This window comes from Corticium candelabrum, chromosome 11 (assembly GCF_963422355.1).
Source record: "Corticium candelabrum chromosome 11, ooCorCand1.1, whole genome shotgun sequence".
In the NCBI taxonomy this organism is placed as follows: domain Eukaryota; kingdom Metazoa; phylum Porifera; class Homoscleromorpha; order Homosclerophorida; family Plakinidae; genus Corticium; species Corticium candelabrum.
Genome location: NC_085095.1, coordinates 5,307,402 through 5,329,904, shown reverse-complemented (window position 1 = coordinate 5,329,904; position 22,503 = coordinate 5,307,402). Strand labels below are relative to the sequence as shown.

General features: G+C 41.8%; 5 protein-coding genes across 7 annotated transcripts; 4 read left to right on the top strand and 1 right to left on the bottom strand.

Moving 5' to 3' along the window:
• The first annotated feature begins 61 nt into the window (after positions 1–61).
• Positions 62–11,025, top strand: LOC134186584 (late secretory pathway protein AVL9 homolog). 3 transcript variants are annotated; one of them, XM_062654573.1, is made up of 10 exons: positions 62–153; positions 687–786; positions 857–960; positions 8,601–8,672; positions 8,753–8,842; positions 9,252–9,321; positions 10,201–10,241; positions 10,303–10,341; positions 10,408–10,477; positions 10,889–11,025. In XM_062654573.1, the coding sequence occupies exons 1-10, from the start codon at positions 82–84 to the stop codon at positions 10,957–10,959; spliced, it is 729 nt and encodes a 242-aa protein (XP_062510557.1). In that variant the 5' UTR covers positions 62–81; the 3' UTR covers positions 10,960–11,025. The 3 variants fall into 3 exon arrangements, with proteins under 3 accessions (XP_062510557.1, XP_062510556.1, XP_062510558.1); XM_062654572.1 differs by lacking the exon at positions 10,889–11,025 and having other exon boundaries at positions 10,408–10,709; XM_062654574.1 differs by lacking the exons at positions 8,601–8,672; positions 10,889–11,025 and having other exon boundaries at positions 10,408–10,709.
• LOC134186583 (uncharacterized) lies at positions 1,528–3,286 on the bottom strand. Its single transcript, XM_062654570.1, has one exon. The coding sequence runs from the start codon at positions 3,273–3,275 to the stop codon at positions 1,695–1,697; it is 1,581 nt and encodes a 526-aa protein (XP_062510554.1). The 5' UTR covers positions 3,276–3,286; the 3' UTR covers positions 1,528–1,694.
• Positions 11,013–17,015, top strand: LOC134186585 (late secretory pathway protein AVL9 homolog). Its single transcript, XM_062654575.1, has 7 exons — positions 11,013–11,042; positions 11,105–11,239; positions 11,786–11,993; positions 12,867–12,981; positions 13,489–13,542; positions 13,607–13,692; positions 16,539–17,015. Exons 2-7 carry the CDS (start codon positions 11,126–11,128, stop codon positions 16,631–16,633), a joined length of 672 nt encoding a protein of 223 aa, XP_062510559.1. The 5' UTR covers positions 11,013–11,042; positions 11,105–11,125; the 3' UTR covers positions 16,634–17,015.
• Positions 16,803–19,773, top strand: LOC134187175 (uncharacterized). The gene is made up of 6 exons (XM_062655291.1): positions 16,803–16,873; positions 16,948–16,999; positions 18,125–18,240; positions 18,670–18,743; positions 18,828–19,034; positions 19,100–19,773. Exons 1-6 carry the CDS (start codon positions 16,803–16,805, stop codon positions 19,771–19,773), a joined length of 1,194 nt encoding a protein of 397 aa, XP_062511275.1.
• Positions 19,126–21,786, top strand: LOC134186762 (uncharacterized). The gene has a single exon (XM_062654816.1). The coding sequence runs from the start codon at positions 20,587–20,589 to the stop codon at positions 21,427–21,429; it is 843 nt and encodes a 280-aa protein (XP_062510800.1). The 5' UTR covers positions 19,126–20,586; the 3' UTR covers positions 21,430–21,786.
• Positions 21,787–22,503: the final 717 nt, after the last annotated feature.

The window sequence follows — 22,503 nt, the reverse complement described above, 5'->3', positions numbered from 1 at the left end:
CAGCGGCCTAGCGGCATACTGTAGTCTGTAGTCTAAGAGCGCCTGGGTGTACGAGGCTACTTGCGCAAACTCTCTGGCGTCATGGCGCAAAACAAGCGTGATTTTTTGCTGAATGTATTAGTCGTAGGATTTCATCATCAGAAAGGTTCACAAGTAAGACACTCGGTTGTCTAGTAGACGACGTAGTTTTCGAGTCACGTATGCATAGATTGCGCTTGCTGGTTTTTATTTACTTTTCTAATTTCTTGTAACACTCAGCCTACGGTAATACTAATAAAATAGCTCGGACGAAATGTATTTCCCCATCCTGGTTGTGCACGTGACGTTTTGTGACTACCTAGCTATAGTAGGTAATACTGGTTGTCATGGCTGCACTAGAGGGAATGATTTGACTCAGGGAGGTTGCTTGGTGTGACGTCATGTTAACAAGTGAATCAGATTGATTTCAAGGGGTGACATCAGTTAAAATTGGAAATATGACGTCATGGATGACGTCAATTTGACTGAGGGGGCTGCACTGGGACCTCATGTGATACAAGAAAGGCACATTGATGGCTAGATGGGCAACACGAGAGGAAACTGGAAATATGACGTCGGAGATGACGTCAAGTTGATACAATTTTCTAATAACTTTCAATATGTGGAATGCTGCAACATTGCTGTGGTATTGAAATCATCTGTTTTAGGTAGAGTTTTCTTATCCACCAATTAAAGGGTCTCTACCATCATCGTGGAAGTACCTTCCATATCTTGCTATACCAGATGGAGCACACAGAAGTGAACAGGGTACGATAGTCGCAACACTACTCGACTATCCTGAAGCATTAGATACCATACAAAGTTATTTTGCATTCAGGTTTTGTCTACTTTACTTTACCGGAAGGTAAGGATGATGATGCGCCATTGTTTGGAGAACGGAAGCTGTTTGCTGTAGCTTGTTATGGACAATTGGCTACACAGGTGAGAAGAAACTGTTATATTACAAAACCAAAAAGGTGTACAATGATTTATATCATGAGATCAAAACAACATCACGCGAATTGAATTTTTACTGCGCGATAGCTAGACATGTGCATGTGCGAACTTTTGTCTTGGCTGGCAGTTTCGTGTTTGTCTGTGTACATAGTCATTAGAAAGGGAAAAAGAATTGCTTCAAGTGGGCGTGGTTAGTTGTGGTATGCCCTGAAATATCCGGGTTGTCTTGAAATTGCATAAATTAGAACCGCGTGGCACCCCTGAAGCACTCGCTTTGTGCAAATTTGCATTCTGGTTTTACGATGTTGTCTTCGTTTCAGCAAGAATAACTGACACGATAAGGCTATCCTTATCGGTGTCAGTTGGTGTGTTGATGTTGATTATTTAGTTATAGAAGATCTAGATTTTAGAGTTTCAGTAGCTGTAATCTTCAGTGTAATAGAGTGTCCTTGTTTAATTACTGTAATAGACGTCTATTATGGGCAGCAGATTTTGAGGTCTGATATGTGTAAAGAAACCATGTAGGAGAGCTGTGTGTGTGTGTGTCTGTCTGTCTGTCTGTCTGTCTGTCTGTCTGTCTGTCTGTCACATATATTTTCAAACATTCATCTATCATACAAAGAGTGCTAGGCAATGACATAATGTTTTAGGTGCTACAGTACACAGGAAAAAGCACTAAAAACAGTAACAACTTAACTTAAAAGATAACCCAGGTCAGCCTAGTGGCTAAAGAACTGGGTTGAGTACTTAGCGCTACTTGTGTCACTTGACAAGCTTGCCATCTTCCTCAGTATGACTTTGGCATTGCATTTTTGCAGCTGAAGGGAGAATCTTTTTCGCCAAAAGTCAAGGAACTCTGCAGCGTTTGGTCTACCAATTTCGTCACATGATTTCTTTGCTAGTTTTTGCAGGAAGTTTCTTCCCATGACACCCCAGCGTCCAAAATGCTCCATAACCAGAGGAATGAGACTGACAGCTGTTCCACCTGGTAGACATTCCTTCTCGTATTTTGACTTTTTTCTCTCCTCTCTTCTCTCAGCAGCGGCGCCATCTGTTTCCGAAGATCTAGGGAAGATGTCCGAGCTCCATGGGTGTGCTAGAGCTATGTCCAGATCCACATTGCACCCAGAGTCTGAGTCGAAGGCTACAATGTCTGGCCGGTCATTGGAATTGGCATACCGATGCCTCGGTTCCCTTCGATGATGGATGTGCAGCTCCCGCAGGCAATCAGACCAGACTGATGCAAGCGATTCGTGCGACCAAACTGGCCCTCCACCGGTTTTGCATGTTAGCAGATGGTACCCACTGCTGTCCAGGGAGGCACCACAGTTGCATGTTGTCATCCAGTCAGAAAGTGGAATGGGCAAGCCCAACCTCAGCAAGGACGCTAAACGATACTCGTAAGAATTTAGTGCGAGCACTTCTGAAGTCGGGATTGCGTTCAGCCATGCACCAGCTCCTTTTCCTTTTGTAGATCGATGTCGTGCTGCATCTCGGGCTGTGGGTGCATCTGTGAACAAGATTTCTGCCTCACAGCGAGCAAATGACATGGATAGCTGATGCTGAACTTTGCCTGCAGATGTCAGATATTCGGAAATATGCTTTCCATCAGGGACAGATTGGGTCAGGGCGTTACTAAGAGCCCCAGTAGTTGAATTAACTAGGCTGTCAACAGCTGGAAAGAGACTTGGAAAACGAAGAGGCAGTTCCACAATGGCGTGAGCCCAGGATGCAACAAAGGCAGGCTGCGACACAAAAGCCAACGAAGTCATGCCAAAGCCACCAAGTCTAATTGGCAAAACAGCTTGGCGCCAAGGCATGTCCTCAATCTCGTTGAACCCAAGTAGATGGCAAAATGTCTTTCTTGTCTGAGAGTCGTGAATTGAAGCTGCTTGTGTGAGCAACTCAGGACGAACTAAGCGTGCCAAGTGATTCAGGCAAGGGACGTGAGAGCCTCTCAACAAGAGCATGGCACTCTGTATGTCTCCCAATTGAACAAGTTCGTTACACAGTAAGAATTTTGACTTTGCGATGTTCGAGCAAGAGGAGGCAACAAATGAAGGTGTGCCTACGGGTGCTCCAAGAAAGATGGCTCCATCATCAGTGACTGGTATGCAGTCAAAGCCTTCAACAGGATCACGTGTAGAAGGGCAGTAGATCTCACACTTTGAATCTGCAATGATCATGTTGATGGCAAAAAAAGACTTTTTCAGATCTTGAAAGGCAGACTGAATATCCGTAGGGTGACCCAGTACAAAGACGTCGTCCAAGTATGCCAAGATACGAACCTTCGGATGCATCTCCTGAAGATCTTTTAGAACAGAATGAATGGCAGTGGCAAATAGAACTGGCCCCAGCGGGTCGCCTTGATGGACCCCTTCTGCAGATTCGATTGTAACTGGAGTGATACCTTGCATGAATACCAATGGGCTGATCCTCCCATACATCTGAGCTACATGATTCAAGATATCTGGAAATGACCCGACCACTTGCTCCAACATCTGTTGTCTGCTGATGGAATTGAATGCATTTCTGACATCAGATTTTAATACAACCCAGTCGGGATTGTGCTGGAGGAGTAGCTCAATGTGATGGACAATCAGCTCAGTGCCACACTCGGTTGCCACACCATGCTGGATGGGGCAGAAGAAGCTTGAGAACAGTTCCTTTTTTTGTTGACATATAGCTCGAGCTGTCAGCCTGCGTATAGCTTCACCAACTGCAATAGGTCGTATGTCGCCATTGGACTTGGGCAGAGCAATTAGCCGAGATGAAGAAAAGAGGGTTACTGCAGCAGCAGGCAATATGCCTCTAGCAATAGCCGAACAAGCGGAAAAAAGACAATCTGCTGTGAGCTCGTTTTCAAGTAGAACTTTCAAATGCTCGAAGCGCCAGCCTGAGAGACCTGCACCAGAACCCCGTGGAGCTCGTCTAATGGCATCAAACAGCGCTGAGCTTGACAGTTTGATTGAATCTTGAGACAAAGAAGGAAGATGCAACCCCGTGGCTCTGGAAGGGTGCTTGGAAGCCAGCTTTGCTGTGGTATCTTCTGAGGCAGGAGCTAGGCCTTTGCTGGTTAACAACCTGGAAGCTCTTGAAAGCTCTCCACATCTCACCAACCTCAGGGTAGCGGCTCTCCGTGCTTCATCACTACAACGAGGCGTCTTCTTTGAAGTTGATCCATTTAGCTGAAGTAGATCCGACCAATTCCAACTGAGAAATTTCTGATACCTCACTTTGACGTCACGAAAGCCATGACGTCCTCCCCTGACCATAGGCGTGAGAATCATGCGTGGAATGAGGAAGAGCAGCTTCCATGCTAGCTCGTCACCGGGATTGTCATGGATCTTTCGAAGGGCCACAGCACAACAGCCGTGAAAGAGTGCTCGTGCAGCAGGCTTGATAGTTTGTACAACCCGTGGGGGAATGGCCTTGAGAATGGCATCCGAGGGCAGATCCCGGATAATGTTCCAGGCTGCAGTCTCTAGGTCAGCATGGGCATCCTGTAGGGACACGCGCTGAGGTGGATTATGACAAGCGGAATCTCCAGAGAATGAATCCGGCACTGTAAGAGACGGCGGCAACTCAGAAAGGGTCTTCCGGACGTTCCTTCCAGGAGGTGACGATGCGCCGAGTGTAGTATGGCCCTGACTTGACCGTTGACCATCAGAAACGGATTTCCGAGAACGGCATTGAGAAGTGTGTTGTTTCAACTTCAAGTACCATCTTTTGCAGAATGAGCACTGAAGAAGATTCAGGCGAGCGATGAAATCCCCTGGGAGGAGATTCGGGTCGTGAGCGTCGCGGATATGACACAGAACTCTCTTCAGTGTGTCCGAAACATGACAAGACTCGTATGGACATTTCTCGGCAGAAGACATTGCCAGAGAACGGACAAGCAAGGCGAAAACAACAAGGCCTCAAGTCTTGGATGCTACACGCCCGTCATCCGGGGTCTGTCAGTCTGTCTGTCTGTCTGTCTGTCTGTCTGTCTATCCTGAATATTCCACGATCTTTACGACCAATGTTTCAAGAGTGTTGCAACATTTTGCTACAGAAGATTGATGAAGACCCCTCTAGTGATGTGGGTTGGAAACTCTTGTTTTTGTTACCTAGAATCTTACTACAACCTCACGTGAGAGGCGGCAAGGTAGGATACAAGGAAGTGAAGGCCCGTTATCAAAGTTTTCTGAATTTTCGCTGGGATGAGCTAATTGAGTTGAACACACCAACAAACAGGAAGTCAGAAAATAAATCAATGACTGATGAGTACAAGAGAAAAGTAGCTGTAAAGTTGGCTCAAGTAGGTGAGATTTCCAAAGCAGCTAAGTTTCTTACAAGCAATGGTTTGGCCCCAGAAACAAGTGAGGTTCTTCAAAAATTGAAATCTAAACACCCTGAGGGACTCATCAATCCTAACGAGATTCCTGATGTATTGTCTTCTTCGAGTCCAACATTTCTTGACAGATCTGTTTTCATCAACGCTATCAAAAATGCTCCAAAAGCTTCTGGGTGTGGACCCTCTGGATGGAGATACGAACATGTTCGAATTCTCCTGGATAATGACATCACCACAGATCTATTGTTTCAGACTTGTAATCACATATTTTCAGGAGATGTGCCATCCAACGTAGTTCCTTTGCTTTCAGCCTCTAAACTCATAGCAATACCTAAACATGGGAATGATGTGAGGCCAATCGCTGTAGGGGAAGTTTTTCGACGACTTACTGCCAAGACTATTTGTCAACAGAAGTCACCTGAGTTTGCTTCATATTTCTCCCCTATACAGCACGGCATTGCGACACCTGGAGGAGCTGAGCTGCTTACACACCATATTCAGATCTTATTGGAGCAAAATCCTGATTGGTCAATCCTTAAAACAGATGTCAGGAATGCCTTCAATTCTGTTTCAAGGGAACGACTTCTTCAGCAAATTGCTAAAGACTTTCCTGATATCTATCCTCATGTCAAGCAGTTGTACGGGGAATCAAGCAAGCTGATATACGTCACTGACAAGGGAGTTGAGTTATTAACATCAAGTGAAGGAGTTCATCAAGGAGACCCTTTGGGACCTGCTCTTTTCTCAGCTACTATCCATCCTATTTTATGTGAGGTGATCAAGAGACATGAGGGTGTTACTATGTTGGCATATCTAGATGACATCTATGTGGTAGGTCCAGTCAATAGTCTTCAAAATATTTTGGATGATTTGAAGTCTTCCCTGTCCACGTTGCATTTGGAAATTTTAGACAGAAAGTGTGAGTTGTTTTGTCCCTCTGGTAATGTCTGTAATTTTCCAACTCCAGTTACCTCTGATGGCACTATTATACTAGGCACACCAGTAGGAAAACCTGAATTTGTTCGTTCTCAATGTGCTGACATTGCCAAGGGTGGGAAGGAACTTTGCCGTGAATTGGCCCTGCTGAATAATCGGCAAATCTCCATGCTGATTCTACGACACTGTCATGTGCCTAGATTGAACTACTTGGCAAGGCAAGTATTTCCTCGCGATCTACAACTGGCAGCAGTCATCCATGACAAAATGACTAGATCTTCATTTGTGGACATCATTGGTTTCAATCATTTGAATGATACAGCCTGGAAACAAGCGACTCTAAAGCTCAAGAATGGAGGCTTTGGTTTAACACAGATTGGACAAATTTCTCATGCTGCTTTTGTGTCTTCTTGGTGTCAATCAATGAAAGAATTGCCATCTCGTTTCTTGTGTATGACTGACTTGGTTGATTATCTTACTTCTTCTAAAGAAAAGTCGGGGTCGATTGGCTCAGAAGTAATTTCTAGCTTTTCCGACTTGCCACCATTGTCCAAGTCAGCTGACAATGATGAAGATTTTCAAACACTTGATGACATCATCGCTTATCCTAAGAAACTGCAGCACCGTCTTTGTACTGAGATAAACGAAATTAATGTGTCTGAACTCATTGCTCAGGCTCCTTCTGATAAAGATGCGGCAAGGCTGCGGTCATTGCAAGGTCGTGGAGCCGGAGATTGGTTAGATGCCATTCCTACTTCTGATAGGCACGCACTTAAAACAAACGACTTTTCTATAGCGTCCTATTTGCGGTTGGGATTGGCTTTACCGTTTACCAAGTGGGTGAAAGTGTGTGACTGTGGACAACAACTGGATCAACAAGGATACCACCTACTAACATGTAAATATGGAGGAGGTCCTGTCTGGACCCACAATACTATCTTGAAGGGTTGGAGTGAATGTTTGAGTGATTTGCACATTCCCCATCAAACCGAACCCCGGCATCGTTTTGTTAGTAGCGAAAACCGTCCTGATATGACACTCTTTGATTCTGAAACAGGACAGAATCTTGACGTGGATGTTTCATTAGCACACCCATGGAGTAAGGATGCTCTCAACCACGCACACAGAGAAGAAGGGTATGCTGCAAAAGTAAGAGAGGAGAAGAAACTAAAGAAATACTCAGGAGAGGTCCTGCATGGTGGTTTATCAGCCAAGTGTGTTCCACTAGTCTTTGAACATTTTGGTTTGTGGGGCTCGCACGCACACAAGTTTTTGTCTCATATATCTAGGCAAAGCTACAATACCACTCATGCACATCCTTTTAACAGCGCTCAACGTTTTAAGGCATTCTGGAGAAAGCAATTTTCCATCATTCTTCAGAGATGCAACGCCAGAGTGATTTCGAGGAAGCTGTCGAGATTTTCATGCAGTACAAACGACAGTGGCATAATGTTTGACTGCAATGTTGTAGGCCAAGTCCATTAATGTGTTATAATTTGCTTAGTTATGAAGGACTGGTAGATATTTGAAAGTTTCCTGTACATACGTAGAGTTTTGATGATAATAAATGAATCTGTCTGTCTGTCTGTCTGTCTGTGTATGTGTGCGTGTGTGTGCATGTGTGTGTGTGTGTGTGTGTGTGTGTGTGTGTGTGTGTGTGTGTGTGTGTGTGTGTGTGTGTGTCTGTGTCTGTGTCTGTGTCTGTGTGTGTGTGTGTGTGTGTGTGTGTGTGTGTGTGTGTGTGTGTGTGTGTGTGTGTGTGTGTGTGTGTGTGTGTGTGTGTGTGTGTGTGTGTGTGTGTGTGTTGTAACAGCATATTTCCAAAGGTTATTACTGTAGTTGTGCAAATAGTATCCCATATTGTACTACTTTTGCATAGTTCTAAAACATGGGCATTATTTGAGTATGGGCCATTATTATTACACAAGCCTAGAGACTGTTGCATTGTTCATTTGCATATCATCACACCACACAAACAAACTACGTAATCTAATCTTACAGTTACTCCCTGGATACTTTTGCTATCACTTGAGTTGTATTCCTGGTCTGTTGCATACATTGAATCTTCATCGTCACTCAGTGGTTCTGTCTTGGTGTTCATTTCATATCAACCGTACACATTAATAGAAGTGCATGCATACAACTCGGTTTGAATACTACCCCAGTGGGGCACTAATCAACATGGGGCATTATTATATAGACTCACCATGGGTGTAATTTGAGCATGGAGCACTATTTGCAGAAATACGGTACTTAATCGCAATCGTGTTTAGACTTATGAGGTTGCAGGATTACGTTTATTAATTACCTGCTAGATTGCCATTCTCACTTACTCATTTTGTTGTGTTAGGATCTGATGTACAAAGACAAGGAACAGACGAGGGCTACTGTACTAAAGAGTGTTGTAGTTTTATCTAGAAGGGTTGGTGTGTAGTCCAACTTGCTTTGTATGCTAAGTCCGTTACTGTTTTATACAATGAAATCTTGTTTGCTTTCCTGCAGCCGTGTTATGGATTTATTAAGGCAAAGTTGTCACTTGTCACCGAAGTTTACTTTGCACAGAAGAATTTTTCAGAAACGAAGGTTTTAGAGGTTGGTGATAAACGTCTGTGTGCATGTTTACAACATGCATAGTACAGGAAATCGATGTAGTGCTTTAAGAGTACGTTGTCTATTTGTGGTCACATGTCGTGTCAATTGCATTCTTGGTTACACACACACACACCCACACACACACACACACACACACACACACACACACACACACACACACGACACACAGGTATTACTATTGTAAAGTTAACTATGACCATGAACACGGCAAGAAAGGAAGAAGTATTAGTGTCAGTTCACTTCTGTGTACTTGAACGTGAACATCAAGCACTTGCTTATCATGACTACCGGTATCTTGTCAAAGTACTAGAGTATCGACATGTTTATTTTAGTTTTGTGCTTTTATGTATTGCCAGATTGTGTGACAATTTGGACTTTTTTTTGGCAGGAGTTTTATGAAAATATGAATCAGAATTCAAAGGAATCACATGACATCAAGTCATACTGCTTTTATGTTGGTGAGTTTGACTACAATAATGTTTGTCTGAAACAGGGAGTTGTAGCCCTTATGAAGCTTATGGTGGCATCTTAATTATTGTACATCTTATCATCACAGAATGAGACAAATGATTGTGCCATTGTTTGTTTGACGTTTTTTTTACAATATTTAGATATTTTGATTAAGTGGAACTTTCACGCACACACACACGGCAAATGGATAAGGAGCTGCCTTTAAATGGTAATGCCCCCAGCCAGATGGCTGGGTTCCTGTGCACTAAGCAGGAGCTATGGGTTGTGCTAAGCAATCTTCTGGAGCCTGGCCAGGTGTTCGCAGGAGCACCGTCTGCGATGCCAACTGTGGTGTGTGCACCCGAAGTCCCACCCGGACCACAGTGGCTGATGGCCTTCGTCGCAATCGGAGGTTTTTGTCACCCTAGCCAAAGACCAGGTACTCATTTATACTCCTGAGTCGAGAGAGGCAATTGTGTGTGAGTTTCTTGGCCAAGGAAATTATGCCATAGCTCGCCATCACTGTGACTTGAACCTGCAACCCTGCAAGGTCCTGGATGTTTCCATTCTCCAAATGCACTCTTTAACCAATTGAGCCACACACACACACACACACACACACACACACACACACACACACACACACACACACACACACACATACACACACACACGACAACTTCTTGGACCTTCAGCATCTCTAATATGTGGTGTAGTTAAGATGGCAATATGTGAGATGTAACAGCATGAATATCAAATAACGATGTCAAACAACCAACTTACTGCTATTGTTTAGTATAATTGAGATAAACACTGGACTCCCTACCAAACATTATGGCAACACTAAGAGTTCGTTTGTAACTGTTGTTGGTTTTGATTTTGCAAAGGTGTAACCATTCAGCCGCTAGTTCGACTCTTCAGACGTAAAGTAAGGTCACAACATGATGTCATGAACAACGTCACATAACAAAGGCGTGTCTACATTGCAGCTGCTCGTTATATTCAAGCTGTTGATGCTAGAGCAGAGGGTAACTTTGATGTGTGATTTAGTGGTGACATGTATGGTGTGAAGGGTTAGTTACAGTCTGTTGTAGGTGTTGTTTTATGGATTTCCAGCTGGAGCTGTCAGTGAAATGCTGATATCTGTTGTTTCGTTGTTTCCTGGTGAGACAGTTGTTCTGACGTGTTTTGTGCATGCTGTTTATGTGGACTGTGTAATGAATGGCCCTTTTCGGATGTGTATGAGATTGGGCTCTTTTGTGGTTTGAAATGTTCACAGCAATTTGTTTTTGCTATTTGGTTTAGTTGCTCATAAGATCAATGACTCATGAACTGATGGTTTGTGTGCATGCACTTGCATATGCTCACTTGCAAACAAAGCAGTCGCAGTCTGCTGATGGACTTTGGCGCGTGCGTGAGTGCACGCGTGCACACACACACACACACACACACACACACACACACACACACACACACACACACATACACAAACAAACGAACACCAGTGTCACATGTGCCCTTTACGACAACTGCAGCATGAAAAAGTAAACGTCTGACTTGCAATTGTCTTTCTAGGTTTGCTGCAATCACTCTGTGAGAATAACCCGACTTATGTATGTCCAATATTACAAATTACAAGACACTAACACATTAATCATTATTCAATACATTTCAAGACTTCCTTTTTCTGCAGGATGGCTTTGGTCTTCCTCTACTGCTCACTTCAAGAGTATGACAACGACTGCAGCGAATGTACTGCTATGAGATTGTGTTGATGTTTTCATGTTCTAGGACTCTTTCTGTGAACCTTACATGTCCTTGCAGCAACTGGAGTTGGCTAAACAGAGTCGTTCAGCTGGATTCATAGTCGGAGCATCGAATGATCTTTTGAGGAGACAGACAGACTGGGTGGATGTTGTCATCGATGTAAGATAGAAATGTGTGCATGAGAGGTTGACAGCATGTGTGGTGGGTATGCTATATACAGTGGCAGGTCTGGATCAACGACTCTGATGGGAACATGTTTAACGTTAAACATGTTTAAAGAGCAACAAGTGGAGACACAGCCTAAGTCTTTTCGAGGCTCCAAAACTAATTTTGAATTTTATCAATTCATAATTTTTTCAAATCATAATTTTTTGAGGTCTTGATGTGTGATATATTAGTCATTTTTGATTTAATTATTTATTTTATTATTCTATCAAGCTGATTTGATTATCTAAACAGTTTAACAATGCGTAGCACAATAATGCACACACAAGGCAAAAGCCCAGACATGCGACAACTTTTGATGTCAAAAACTTATTTTTATTATCTTATAATTTTTAGGATAAAATTTTCGTAAAGAATATTAACGCACACATGCGTGTATGGTGTGAGTGTGTGGGTGTGAACTGCAGTTTGGTGCTGAATGAAGATATTTCTATTGTGTTATGTACTACATATTCATTTCTTTTATATCTGCTGTTACAGGTAACTACCGGTGAAATTCTCTATAATACAGACGGACTCTCTGATCTTCTTTCTCTCACCACAGCTGATATGCGATTTGTGGAATGTCTTACCCACACTGTGGGCGATGAGAATTCAGATGACACTCAGTGGGAGGGAAGCAACGATTGGATTCGTGCACAATTTAGTTTCTACTTACTATCAATGCTCAGCTGCTCGTTGTCACTTGGTAAACCATTGTAATTATAGTGAATGAAGGTAGCTGGTTTGTACATATTTACAGTACATTTTACAACCCCGATTATCTGGACTTTTCATGGAAGTCAAATTATCCGGATAATCGAAAGTCCGGACACATGAAATGATGGTGTAGTGACTTCCTTGAGGCTCAGTCATACATTGACAGTCAAGTACATACTGAACAAATATTACTTATTAATATACAGAAATATTTGGTCAACGACGAGTCAACATGTTTACACATTTAATGATTAGATGTAATTATGATTCCAAGTTTGGAATGTAGGTTCACAAGCTTTCATGTTGGAACGACGTCACATGGGAAACGTGTGCTCTTTGGGTGGAAATAAAGTTGTCCGAATAATTGAAATGTCCGGATAATTGAGGGTTGTACCTCCAATATTGTGTTGCTCATTTCTACTGTACTATATTTGTGTGATGTTTACTACAGTCAAGTATATGAGCGTATGTAACATTTTTATGTTAGTGCATGCAGACTGAAGTCCAGTAGTCCCTCTCATTTGTCACTCTTTTGTGACTCGTTTGATGTCCAACTGTACCTCCTTATGACCAGTTTGGTTGTGCACCTGACATGCAAAGTTGATTGCAGCTGACTTGTTGGAGATCACCACAAACATGTCAAGCTAGTGTTGGTTGCATGCAAGAGGGACATCTGCAGTGACTTGACAAAACATGTAGAGACAGAGAATAAACTAAACGTGTGAGACAGCAGTGCTATACTGCCTGGTCCCACGTTAAACAAACTCTTTTGTAGAGCATTGAGTTAATTGTTTTAGTGGTCAATAAGAGATGTAGATATTGAGTTATTGCAATGCAGTTTTCTTATTGAGTTTGGTTCTAGATGAAGACACTTGGGTAGATTTCAATGAAGGGTATGTTGCAGAAGTGCGATGCAAACGTTTTTATCGCATTTGGAAAGAAACTCCGAATGCTGAAATTGCAGATGTTGAGCCGAGGTGTGGTTGTAAGGGATTCACACACACACACACACACACACACACACACACACACACACACACACACACACACACACACACACGCACACACACACACACACACACACACACACACACACACACCTAAAAACTCCTAAATGTCAAGAGCTGCCTCTCAGAGGTTACGCCCAAGCTGTTAAGCTGGGCCCTGTGCGCTACTTAGGGAACTCTGGGCCTTCGCTAGCAAACTCCTGGAGCCGGGCCAGGCACTCGCAGAAGCACCGACTTGTGAAGCCAACTGTGGTGTGAGCACCCGAATTCTCGCCAGAACCCCAATGACTGATGTCATGTCACAGCCGATGGCCGCTTAGGACCCCAGTCAATGACCAGGTACTCATTTATACTCCTGAGTCGAGAGAAGCAAATGTGTGTTTACGCACGTGCGCACACACACACACACACACACACACACACACACACACACACCATAAAACCACGTGACCATACCATCATTCTTTGTCTTCACAGACATCCATTCTATGGTCAATACACTACGGCCGATTTACGACGGCAATTACTAGAGTGAGAGACACCCCATTTACACTTGATTATTCAATCTCATAATGCTCGTCTCATACACTCATAGGTTAACTCGTCGATGGTCACTGAAACTGACACCTCAGCAGCGCGACAGGTCAACAAAAGCAGTTGCTGCCATCAGCAGCAGAGTAGGTAAGTTGATAGCTGTTACATTCTAGTGCAATCAATGAGTTTTGAAATTGTTTGATATTTATAAGAAATGATTACAAGCCAACATTGGTAGACATTTTATTAATAGAAATTAATTACCATACTTGCTTGATTAATATCCCACCTACCCCAATGTTTGGCCGGAGTCGAAAGTCAAGTATGTGATGGGGTCTTACTTAATATTGACACTTAAAGTTGTTAGCTGGTGGAAGTGATTGATTTATTAACTTAAACATCATGTTGCTACACTATAGTAGACAGGGGCGTTGCATGGCATGGGCTAGATTAGGCTATAGCCCCATCATTTGTAGCCGTGGTCATAATAATCTTGGACCGTAAATATGTGTGAGCACCAAAGCTGTATATAGTATATACATTGCCCTTTCTTCCAGTCTGGATCTGCCACTGATTCTACTGTATCAGTCAATTAGAAGCCAATAAAAGTGGGCATGTCTCATAGCATCGTGAAGTTTAGCCCCATTCTGCTATGCCCCTGTAGTCGAGCTTCAAACCACCACCACTACCTAAAATATAGAAACCTAATCTTCTATCTGAGTCATTCAAACCTTGCACACGTAGTCAACAGGCATGCACAAGTTAAAGAATGTCAGCATTTCTACAGACGCAAATCTAGCAAACAGTCACTGTGGAAAGCACCAATGAGCACTAACTAGAGGATGAAGAGGTGTGAAAATATTAGAGCCTTGGACAAAGTTGGGCTGGGGGCTTACTTGAGTTCTGGGGTAATAATCAAGCAAATACGTATGTTATTACTATCTTTATATACGGCTCTGGTAAAGGTTGGTTACAATATTGATGCTGACACTCAACGGAGAATCAACATCAAAGACATTGCCTTGATGCAGGCAACATCATTTGATCTTGACCTTGACACTGACACAAGAATAAGATTAATTTCTATTCCAGCATCAGCGTCAATGTCAGAATCGGGGTCAATATTGTGAAACATGCTGAACGCCGGTGTAGACATCAACTCAATGACTTGACGACTCCACGACTCGCCACATCTACTGCAAATGTGCTTATTGTCACACAAGTAGATGCCGCCAGTAATGTAAGTGTTGCAATGACGCACAGACGATTAGACACATGGGTATACCCTAGTGTTGCTATGTCAACAACACAACACAGCTGTTACACAGAGTTCTAGCCAGAAAATTGTGACAGCCAGCAAGGTCAGTATATTGACCACACCCACTGACCACACCCATTGCAGGGTATTGTTTAATATATATTTTAAATCCCTACCATTCCTTGTTATTAAAATTTTTTCCATCCAGATCGAACACAGTGATAGTGCTCCATGGTAATAGTCTTAAAATGAGTAAATGAGATCGTACACCCGTCACACTAAATTTATGAAATTGACTTTTATTTGCTACCACTTAAAGAAGAAATATATCTGAAATGGGACGGTCTGTTGTTGACTCTGAATGTTTACAATGATGCATACCTGACATTATTTACGTTAATACAATTAACAATAAAGATTTAAAGAGCACATACTCCTGGAGACTGACCTTTCTATACTTTCATTGGACAGGTCGTAAACATTCTTAAACTGCCGTAAACTCTATTTTGTTGGAAACAAATGTTTGTAAACTTTCCTCGTGCCTTTTGAACACGTGCGTGGAAGTGACAGCGAGGCTCAATAAACATCCGGGTAAATACCTTTCGATGTCTGTACTGCGTCGTCCTCAGTGTCTTTGATTTCATGGCTTGCAAAAGCCAATTTGTCGACCAAGGTTTAGGTTTCCAAACAGGCGCTGTTTGGGTGGACTTATTTCTATTCCAAGTTAGTACTGTTATTGCTGCTTACTATGTTAGTGAGTTTTTTGGACATTGTTTGCATAGTGCTGTGAGCCAAGCGAACTGTACTACTCTTGTGCGCTTAGTAGAATGACTATAAAATATAATCCCATTATTGATGAACATCTGAACTGCAAAAGTTAGTAAGCGAAATAAGTTAGTAAATTCTTGCAATTTACAAAATGTACGAACTTAGAACAGCATGGCAACTAGAGAGATGGTGTGTGTGTTTGTGTGTGTGTGTGTGTGTGTGTGTGTGTGTGTGTGTGTGTGTGTGTGTGTGTGTGTGTGTGTGTGTGTGTGTGTGTGTGTGTGTGAAATGATGGCATGTGATCATTTCATGTGGAAGAAAATACGATATTAGGTTTAGATTGTTACAAGGAAGGTAGAATTGACAAAATTGAAGAAAAGAGACTAATGCGTCACAACTATACACTACAAAACTTGACTACTTGTACAAAGAATGTTTGTAATATCTGTCATTGAGTATGTCGTTCCAGAACTCTTTGCACATGAACGTGCTCATCAAAGACAAATTGTAAACAACTGCTTAATGGAAGTCGTGAACTCATTATTGAGTAGCAAAAAAGAAAGAAGTGTGTGTGTGCGTGCATGTGTGTGTGTGTGTGTGTGTGTGTGTGTGTGTGTGTGTGTGTGTGTGTGTGTGTGTGTGTGTGTGTGTGTGTGTGTGTGTGTGTGTGTGTTTAAATAGCTAACACTACTGACTAGACTCCTGCTCAGTCTCCTCCGCTCGTGCCTAACTGCACATGTGAAACCACATGCACCTATGCGGATGTGACCGCTAGAGCACGTAGTGTAGCAACCTAGCACGAAGGAGGACTGGGCATGAGTGTAACATCACACTGTGTCAACTACTTAATGCGATGCAATGAGTCTCTCATGCGAGGTAAAACATATTATAATAACGTTCATAAATTACCAATCTAATAAGTAGAGTAGTTGTGTATTGATGATTAACGTTTACTCTAATACTTCAGGGTCGTGGTGGTCGTCGGCCTCTAGAAGTGTTCAGTCATGGATGCAGGGGAGGAGAACGCAAGAGTCAGACGAGGAACAAGATGATAATTATTGATGATGCCAGATGTCAATGATATCGATTACAAAGTCTCAAAAATGATTGACTATCACATGACTTAATAGAGGACACACCCTAGTGGATTAATTCAGGTTTATCAGTAATACAATTAATGTATTTTAGTGAAAAGAAAGATATTTGTCGAGCTGTTTACTATCATTAAGATATGGAAACAAATTTGTTTATTGACAGCAACTTGAATTGCTGGCCAGGTTGGAAAGATTTATGTGATTTCATGTGAGTTGAGATTTATGTGTGTATGTTCTTCTTCTTTGATTAATGGAGGGTTTTGTAGTTATTCAATGTTTAAGGTATTTGTTGGAAGGAATTAGTCCAGTTTATGTGCTTTACTCGAGCAGTCAAGTTTGTAATGAGTGATAGTGATGGAACTAGGAGTTGCAGTCTGTTAATGGTTTGCTTGTGTTTGATAAATGCTGTGTCTGTGTGGGAGTAGTGGTGGCCGGTGTGTGTGTGTGTTTGTGTGTGTGTGTGTGTGTGTGTGTGTGTGTGTGTGTGTGTGTGTGTGTTTGTGTGTGTGTGTGTGTGCTTGTGTGTGTGCACGCTTGTCTGCATGCGTGCATGTGTGCGTGCGTGCATATGTGAGTGCATGTGTTTGTGTGGGTGAGAGAGGTAGTCACTGTTTCATTAATACTACAAATAGTTAGAATGTTAAAGTAGTACAGCAATATTTTAATCATGCATGTTGTAGAGGATTAGCATTATTTAGATGTTGGACTACATTTAATGTTTGGGTTGGTTGACAGTGAAGATGTTGGGAGGGGCCGACAGACTGGGAAGAGAGAAGAGAACTGGAAGAGATGATGTGACTGGTTGGTGTGTTTCTAATTTAGCATTAGGTTGACTGGGCGATAGTTTGAGGGATCAAGAGAAACACGAAGATGCTATCCAAATTTATAAAGAGATGCTTGAAATCGAGAAACATTTACAGTTAGGTTGTGAAGCCTTTACTGCAGCAGGTTAGTTGTAACAGCCATCTTTCTGATTTTGATATCATTTTATCATTTGCTTATTTATTTAATTAATCAAGTCTGTATTGGATTTTGCAATATGTAGCAACATGATTAGGATACAAAATAGATAATGGTTGTTTATGGTGATAGAAAAGTCGTAAATGATTTTTTCATTAATTAATTTATGAATTCACTGCTTGTTTGTATAACTTCCAGTTATCTGGCTTTGGATAGAATAAACTGATTGAACTTGCAACACAAATTTGAAAACTGTGACTTTATTGTGATTTGAATCTAAACATTAGGAAGTGCTATCTATTGGTCATGTGTTCTGATATGGAATCTACTTGGTGTAGAGAGCTTGTCTTTATATTTCAGTTGGTCTGTCAAGCTGCCTGCACTATCAACATGTGTTACAGTTGCGGAATCTTTATCTCTCGTGGTTACTATTAACTGCAAACAAGAGGCTGTCTCCACACTAAGCTTTGTGTGATGCTGATGCTAAATGTTGGCATAGTCTCTTGCAGACAATGCTATCGAGTGTAACATTTGTACAGACCTCAGCGTCACATTCTATTTTACAAGCACAAACATTGTGGTAAAGTATTATGATTTGTCACAAGCAGAGCTAAAGTGAACATTAGGAATATGAGAATCTAGATTTAGCAAAAGGAAGGTGTACAAAGAATATTGAAGACTTGGACATCTTCGTTTCCTTCATGTTTAATTAACCATAATATGGTAATCAACAAACATGATAAGATATATATGATAATCAGTGATAATATCAAACAATGAGCAGCCTCTCCAATCAGCTAATTAAAGTGGGGAGGGGTGAAAGCTAGTGGGAGATTTGTTTATTTATATTGAAGCTTTAATAGAAGATTATTTTTAGTTTAAAATGAAAAGAAGGATGAAGAAAGTATGTGAAAAGAAAGTGATATCTTGTTAATCAGACGTTGTCTGCTTAGTCAGCAACAGCTGCATGTTGTGTTGTCACATAGTATAGTTAGCAGTAATAGGAAATAGATAAAGTAATATTATATGGCTTATTGTGGATAGCAAGGGAGAATCTCACTGTAATTCAATGCAGGAGAAAACCAATGTTACAAAACAGTCTGCCAATGACCATCAAGGTATTTAGCTACTTCTATACAATACGTTTATTTTATCTAAATTGCTTGATCCATATGAGGTCACAATTGTTGCTTTACTTTTAGCATCTGAGAGTGAATGGCTGAAGTTAGTAGCCAAGTCAAGAGCATCTGACACTATTGCCACACTGCAGAAGCAACTTGGTAGCAAGGACGATTCTTCATCCGTGGATCAACTGCTCGTTGTGAATGGAAAACAATTACGTGATGAGCAAACATTGTCTGATGCAGAATTGAGTAATGGAATGACATTGAGTTGCGTCTCGTGTCCACGTGAGTTAATCTTGTTACTCGAAATAGATTGTAGTGTACAGACTGTAGCTGTGATATTGTTGTAGGGGCAGTGACGAGCATGGGCTCCGATGTGGGCGAGTTATTTGTGCGAGCTCTACAGCAAGGATCGATTGAAATAACTCGAGTCAAGATTGTCATCGTGGGCAAGGACAGAACGAGGAAGCCGTCTTTCAAACGATCCTTGCTCAATGAAAAGTTCCAGGTATGTGAAGCGAGCACACCCGTGGCTAAGGCAGAAGTGGCCATTTGTGAAGCATGCAACTGGAGTGCTTTGCATGACAAAGGCCAGGAATTTTTGGACAGACAAATAGCTAGAGCAGCGATCCATGCACAGCATGCTTCTAAGGTAAACGAGGCAGGTAGTAAAGGTGCCGACAAAAGTGGCAATGAAGATGGACAAACTGCAAACGGTCAATCTGGCACAAACGCAAGCAAGCCAAGTGAAGTGCCTGCATCGAGTCAAGTTACCGCAATCAAGACAAAGACAGACAAATTAGACAAAGCAGCTGCATCAATTGGTGATGCCAAAAGCAACACGAGCAACGACAAACTGGACAAAGCCATTTTTCTGACTGAAGGAATCAGTCATGCTATAAAGCAGTTTCAAAGTGATCCCGATATCCTGAAGCAAGAAGAATCAAATGTTTACCATACCATCTGGGATTTAGGAGGTCAGGAACTCCTACTTTCTGGTCAACAAGAAGCCATCAAACCATGAAGTATTATTTGTCTTGTGTTTGATGCAAGCAAGGTTCTCAATGACGAGGCCAAATCATCCCACCGGTTTTCCCCCGACTTGGAAGAAACCCCGATTCCTAACATGTGGATCGAAAAGAATTATGATGCTTTGTCTTTGTGGAGATCTGCGACTTTCTTGTCAAGAGCTGAGGGTCACAATTTAATTGATTCTCTTGACGAGTCATTGCAATGCGCATCCCTGATTATGTTTCTGATTGGAACACATATCGCCGAAGTCAGTGAAGCAATGATACAGAAGCAGAATAAATTCCTGTGTGAAGTTTTTTGATCAGGAATTTACGGAGCACATCTACCAACCAAGCCAGCAGCCTGATGATTGGTTTTTTCGTGTTCAAAACTCGGTGTCTGATCCAGAATCTCAAACCAAGGATCTGGGTGTAGTTGCAATGAAACAAGTCATTGGAAAGGTGACACATTCTGTGTCATTTAAAAGTTTGATACCAGCGACTTGGGCAGTACTGCAGAAAATCTGTGATGGTCTAGAAGAGAAGATGGGCAGTGCCTTGTCTAATGTCAAACTTATCTTGGCTTTGGCCAATCAATTGTGTCGTATCTCTGAAGAGAAAGAAGTGCGTGCGGCTCTGGTGTATTTGGATGAAGCCGTATCAGTAATATTCCTTGAGAAAAGTGAGAAATTGAAGGATACAGTCGTCACCAAACCGAATTGGCTTTCAGGGTTTTTTCAGTTATTGCATCAGTCTATTTCCCTTCTGGGTTCTTTTGTCGTCAGTGGTGTCATGCCAAGAAAACAGGAATCGTTAGCTGGGAGCTCATGAAAGATTGCCTCAGACAGGCAGGAGTAAAAGAAGAAGAATACGAAGTCGTATTGAATTTGTTGAATTGCTTCTATTTGCTCTCCCCTAACTCTCAACCATCTCAACTAGCAATTTCTTATGAAATGGAATACGTTGTTCTGTATTTGCTGGAGTCTGACCCAAATTCACCACTAGCAGCTGCTGCTCCAGTGAATCCTAACGATCTCAAACCGTTCTCACTCATTATTTCTCCTTGCCAAATTGCATGTATTCCCGAGCAGCTGCATTTCAGGCTAATAACCTGTTGCATCGAGGAGTATCCTGATGAGCCAATGTTGACACGTCACCACTCTGTGTATCGAGTTGAGAAAGGTGTCACATTAGAAATAGCTTATCATTCAAAGAAATACATCATTTTGACCACAACAAGACCATGCCACGAAATTGCTTCCTTATGTACAGGCATCCGTCTGTTTATAACCAAAAAGCTTGAGGAAGTGAAGAAACCAGGATTGCTTAATTTCCACTTTTCAGTAAACATTCAACCTTTAGGACCAGCTGTTCCTGTGGATCCCACTAAGCTAGTATGTATAGACAAGCACAAACCAAGTGGAGACACACCACTAAGAGTAAACATTAGCAGACGTGATGTGAAATTAGATCCAAATGAAAAAACTGCATTAGACTGTTGGTTTTATGAACAGAAAAATGATGATAAAGGAACAGCACAACATCTAATGTGTAAAGCAGACAGCAAGTGCACAAGTAGCGAGATTACCAATGTAGGAAGGAAACTTTCTAGTAGTTGGCAGGAACTTGTTTCAGTTTTATCTTCGGATATTTTTCTAGCAACAAGATAAGAGATAAAAGTAGAAAACAAGGACAACTTATTTATGCAAGCTCGAATGGCATTGTCGTCTGGAGTAACGAACTTGATGGTAAAGCCAATCGGCAGTTACTGATTGAGGTCATGTGTGACTTTGGCTTCAGACTGCCAGCTGAAGAAGTCATTGACCAAGAATTAGTAGATTATGTTTGCCCACAGAGGTAATGGGAGTGACTATAAGATTTATTGGCATCGCATGATGATGCAACAATTTAATTCATTACTAGGGTGTAGTTTGCCATGAACTAAACATTTTTACGGTTCTTTTTTATCATTGGACAATTGCAAGTGTATACATAGTTTACAATGATTAAATAAAGTAGGAGTTAGTAATCACGTGGTTCTGCTCTATTATATCTACTATCCTAAGTAGTTAGTTAGAGAATAATACTCTAGTTTGATGCAGTGAAACTGAGAATCACCCATACACACAAGATATAACAAGTCTGTCATGTATGGAGAAGTTAACACTGAAGGAAGTTGATTGTTGATTGTGGACAGGAAGTTGTTGTTGTTGTTTTTGCTGCTGCTGCAGCAGCTGTTGTTGTTGTTGTTGTTGTTGCATGTTTATGCTGCTGTTGTTGTTGTTCTTTTTGTTGTTGTTGTTGTTGAATGTTCATGCTGCTTCCGCCGCCACTGCTGCTGCTATGCCACATCTCCAATAAAACTAATGGCACTGCAATCCCTATTTTGTCCCTGTGGGCTAGTCAACTGATGATGTACCCAACTCTCGTTAGTGGTGTACAGAATGCTGTCTTTGTCTCTTACATAAACGTCTTAATAGAACAGATCACAAAGACTGCCTGTCCTTTCTGAGGCAGCTGTCTAACCTGGTGACCTGTTGGCATGCTGATGTCTAGTGAAATTGTATTGCATGAGAAAGAAATAAATGATTCAGTATGGTTTATGTGTGTTTGCCTAAACAATTGTTAGAGTGGGAGTATACATAAAGCAATGTGACTATCGTACCGTGCCGTTTGAATATCTAGGGAACAAAATTTCCCTATGTAGCAGTATCTTACTGCCTTGCTACGCAATCTAGAGTAAG

Bases quoted from the DNA above. Each gene is read 5' to 3' on its own strand.
- LOC134186584 (XM_062654572.1), top strand. From the start codon at position 82: ATGGCGCAAAACAAGCGTGATTTTTTGCTGAATGTATTAGTCGTAGGA. The intron at 10,242-10,302 runs GTAAGGTCACAA...TCTACATTGCAG, and splicing joins TTCGACTCTTCAGACGTAAA to CTGCTCGTTATATTCAAGCT. The intron at 10,342-10,407 runs GTAACTTTGATG...AGTCTGTTGTAG, and splicing joins TGTTGATGCTAGAGCAGAGG to GTGTTGTTTTATGGATTTCC.
- LOC134186583 (XM_062654570.1), bottom strand. From the start codon at position 3,275: ATGCATCCGAAGGTTCGTATCTTGGCATACTTGGACGACGTCTTTGTA.
- LOC134186585 (XM_062654575.1), top strand. From the start codon at position 11,126: ATGTCCTTGCAGCAACTGGAGTTGGCTAAACAGAGTCGTTCAGCTGGA. The intron at 13,543-13,606 runs GTGAGAGACACC...ATACACTCATAG, and splicing joins TTACGACGGCAATTACTAGA to GTTAACTCGTCGATGGTCAC. The intron at 13,693-16,538 runs GTAAGTTGATAG...CTAATACTTCAG, and splicing joins TGCCATCAGCAGCAGAGTAG to GGTCGTGGTGGTCGTCGGCC.
- LOC134187175 (XM_062655291.1), top strand. From the start codon at position 16,803: ATGGAAACAAATTTGTTTATTGACAGCAACTTGAATTGCTGGCCAGGT. The intron at 16,874-16,947 runs GTGAGTTGAGAT...TCAATGTTTAAG, and splicing joins AAAGATTTATGTGATTTCAT to GTATTTGTTGGAAGGAATTA. The intron at 18,744-18,827 runs GTATTTAGCTAC...CTTTACTTTTAG, and splicing joins GTCTGCCAATGACCATCAAG to CATCTGAGAGTGAATGGCTG.
- LOC134186762 (XM_062654816.1), top strand. From the start codon at position 20,587: ATGAAAGATTGCCTCAGACAGGCAGGAGTAAAAGAAGAAGAATACGAA.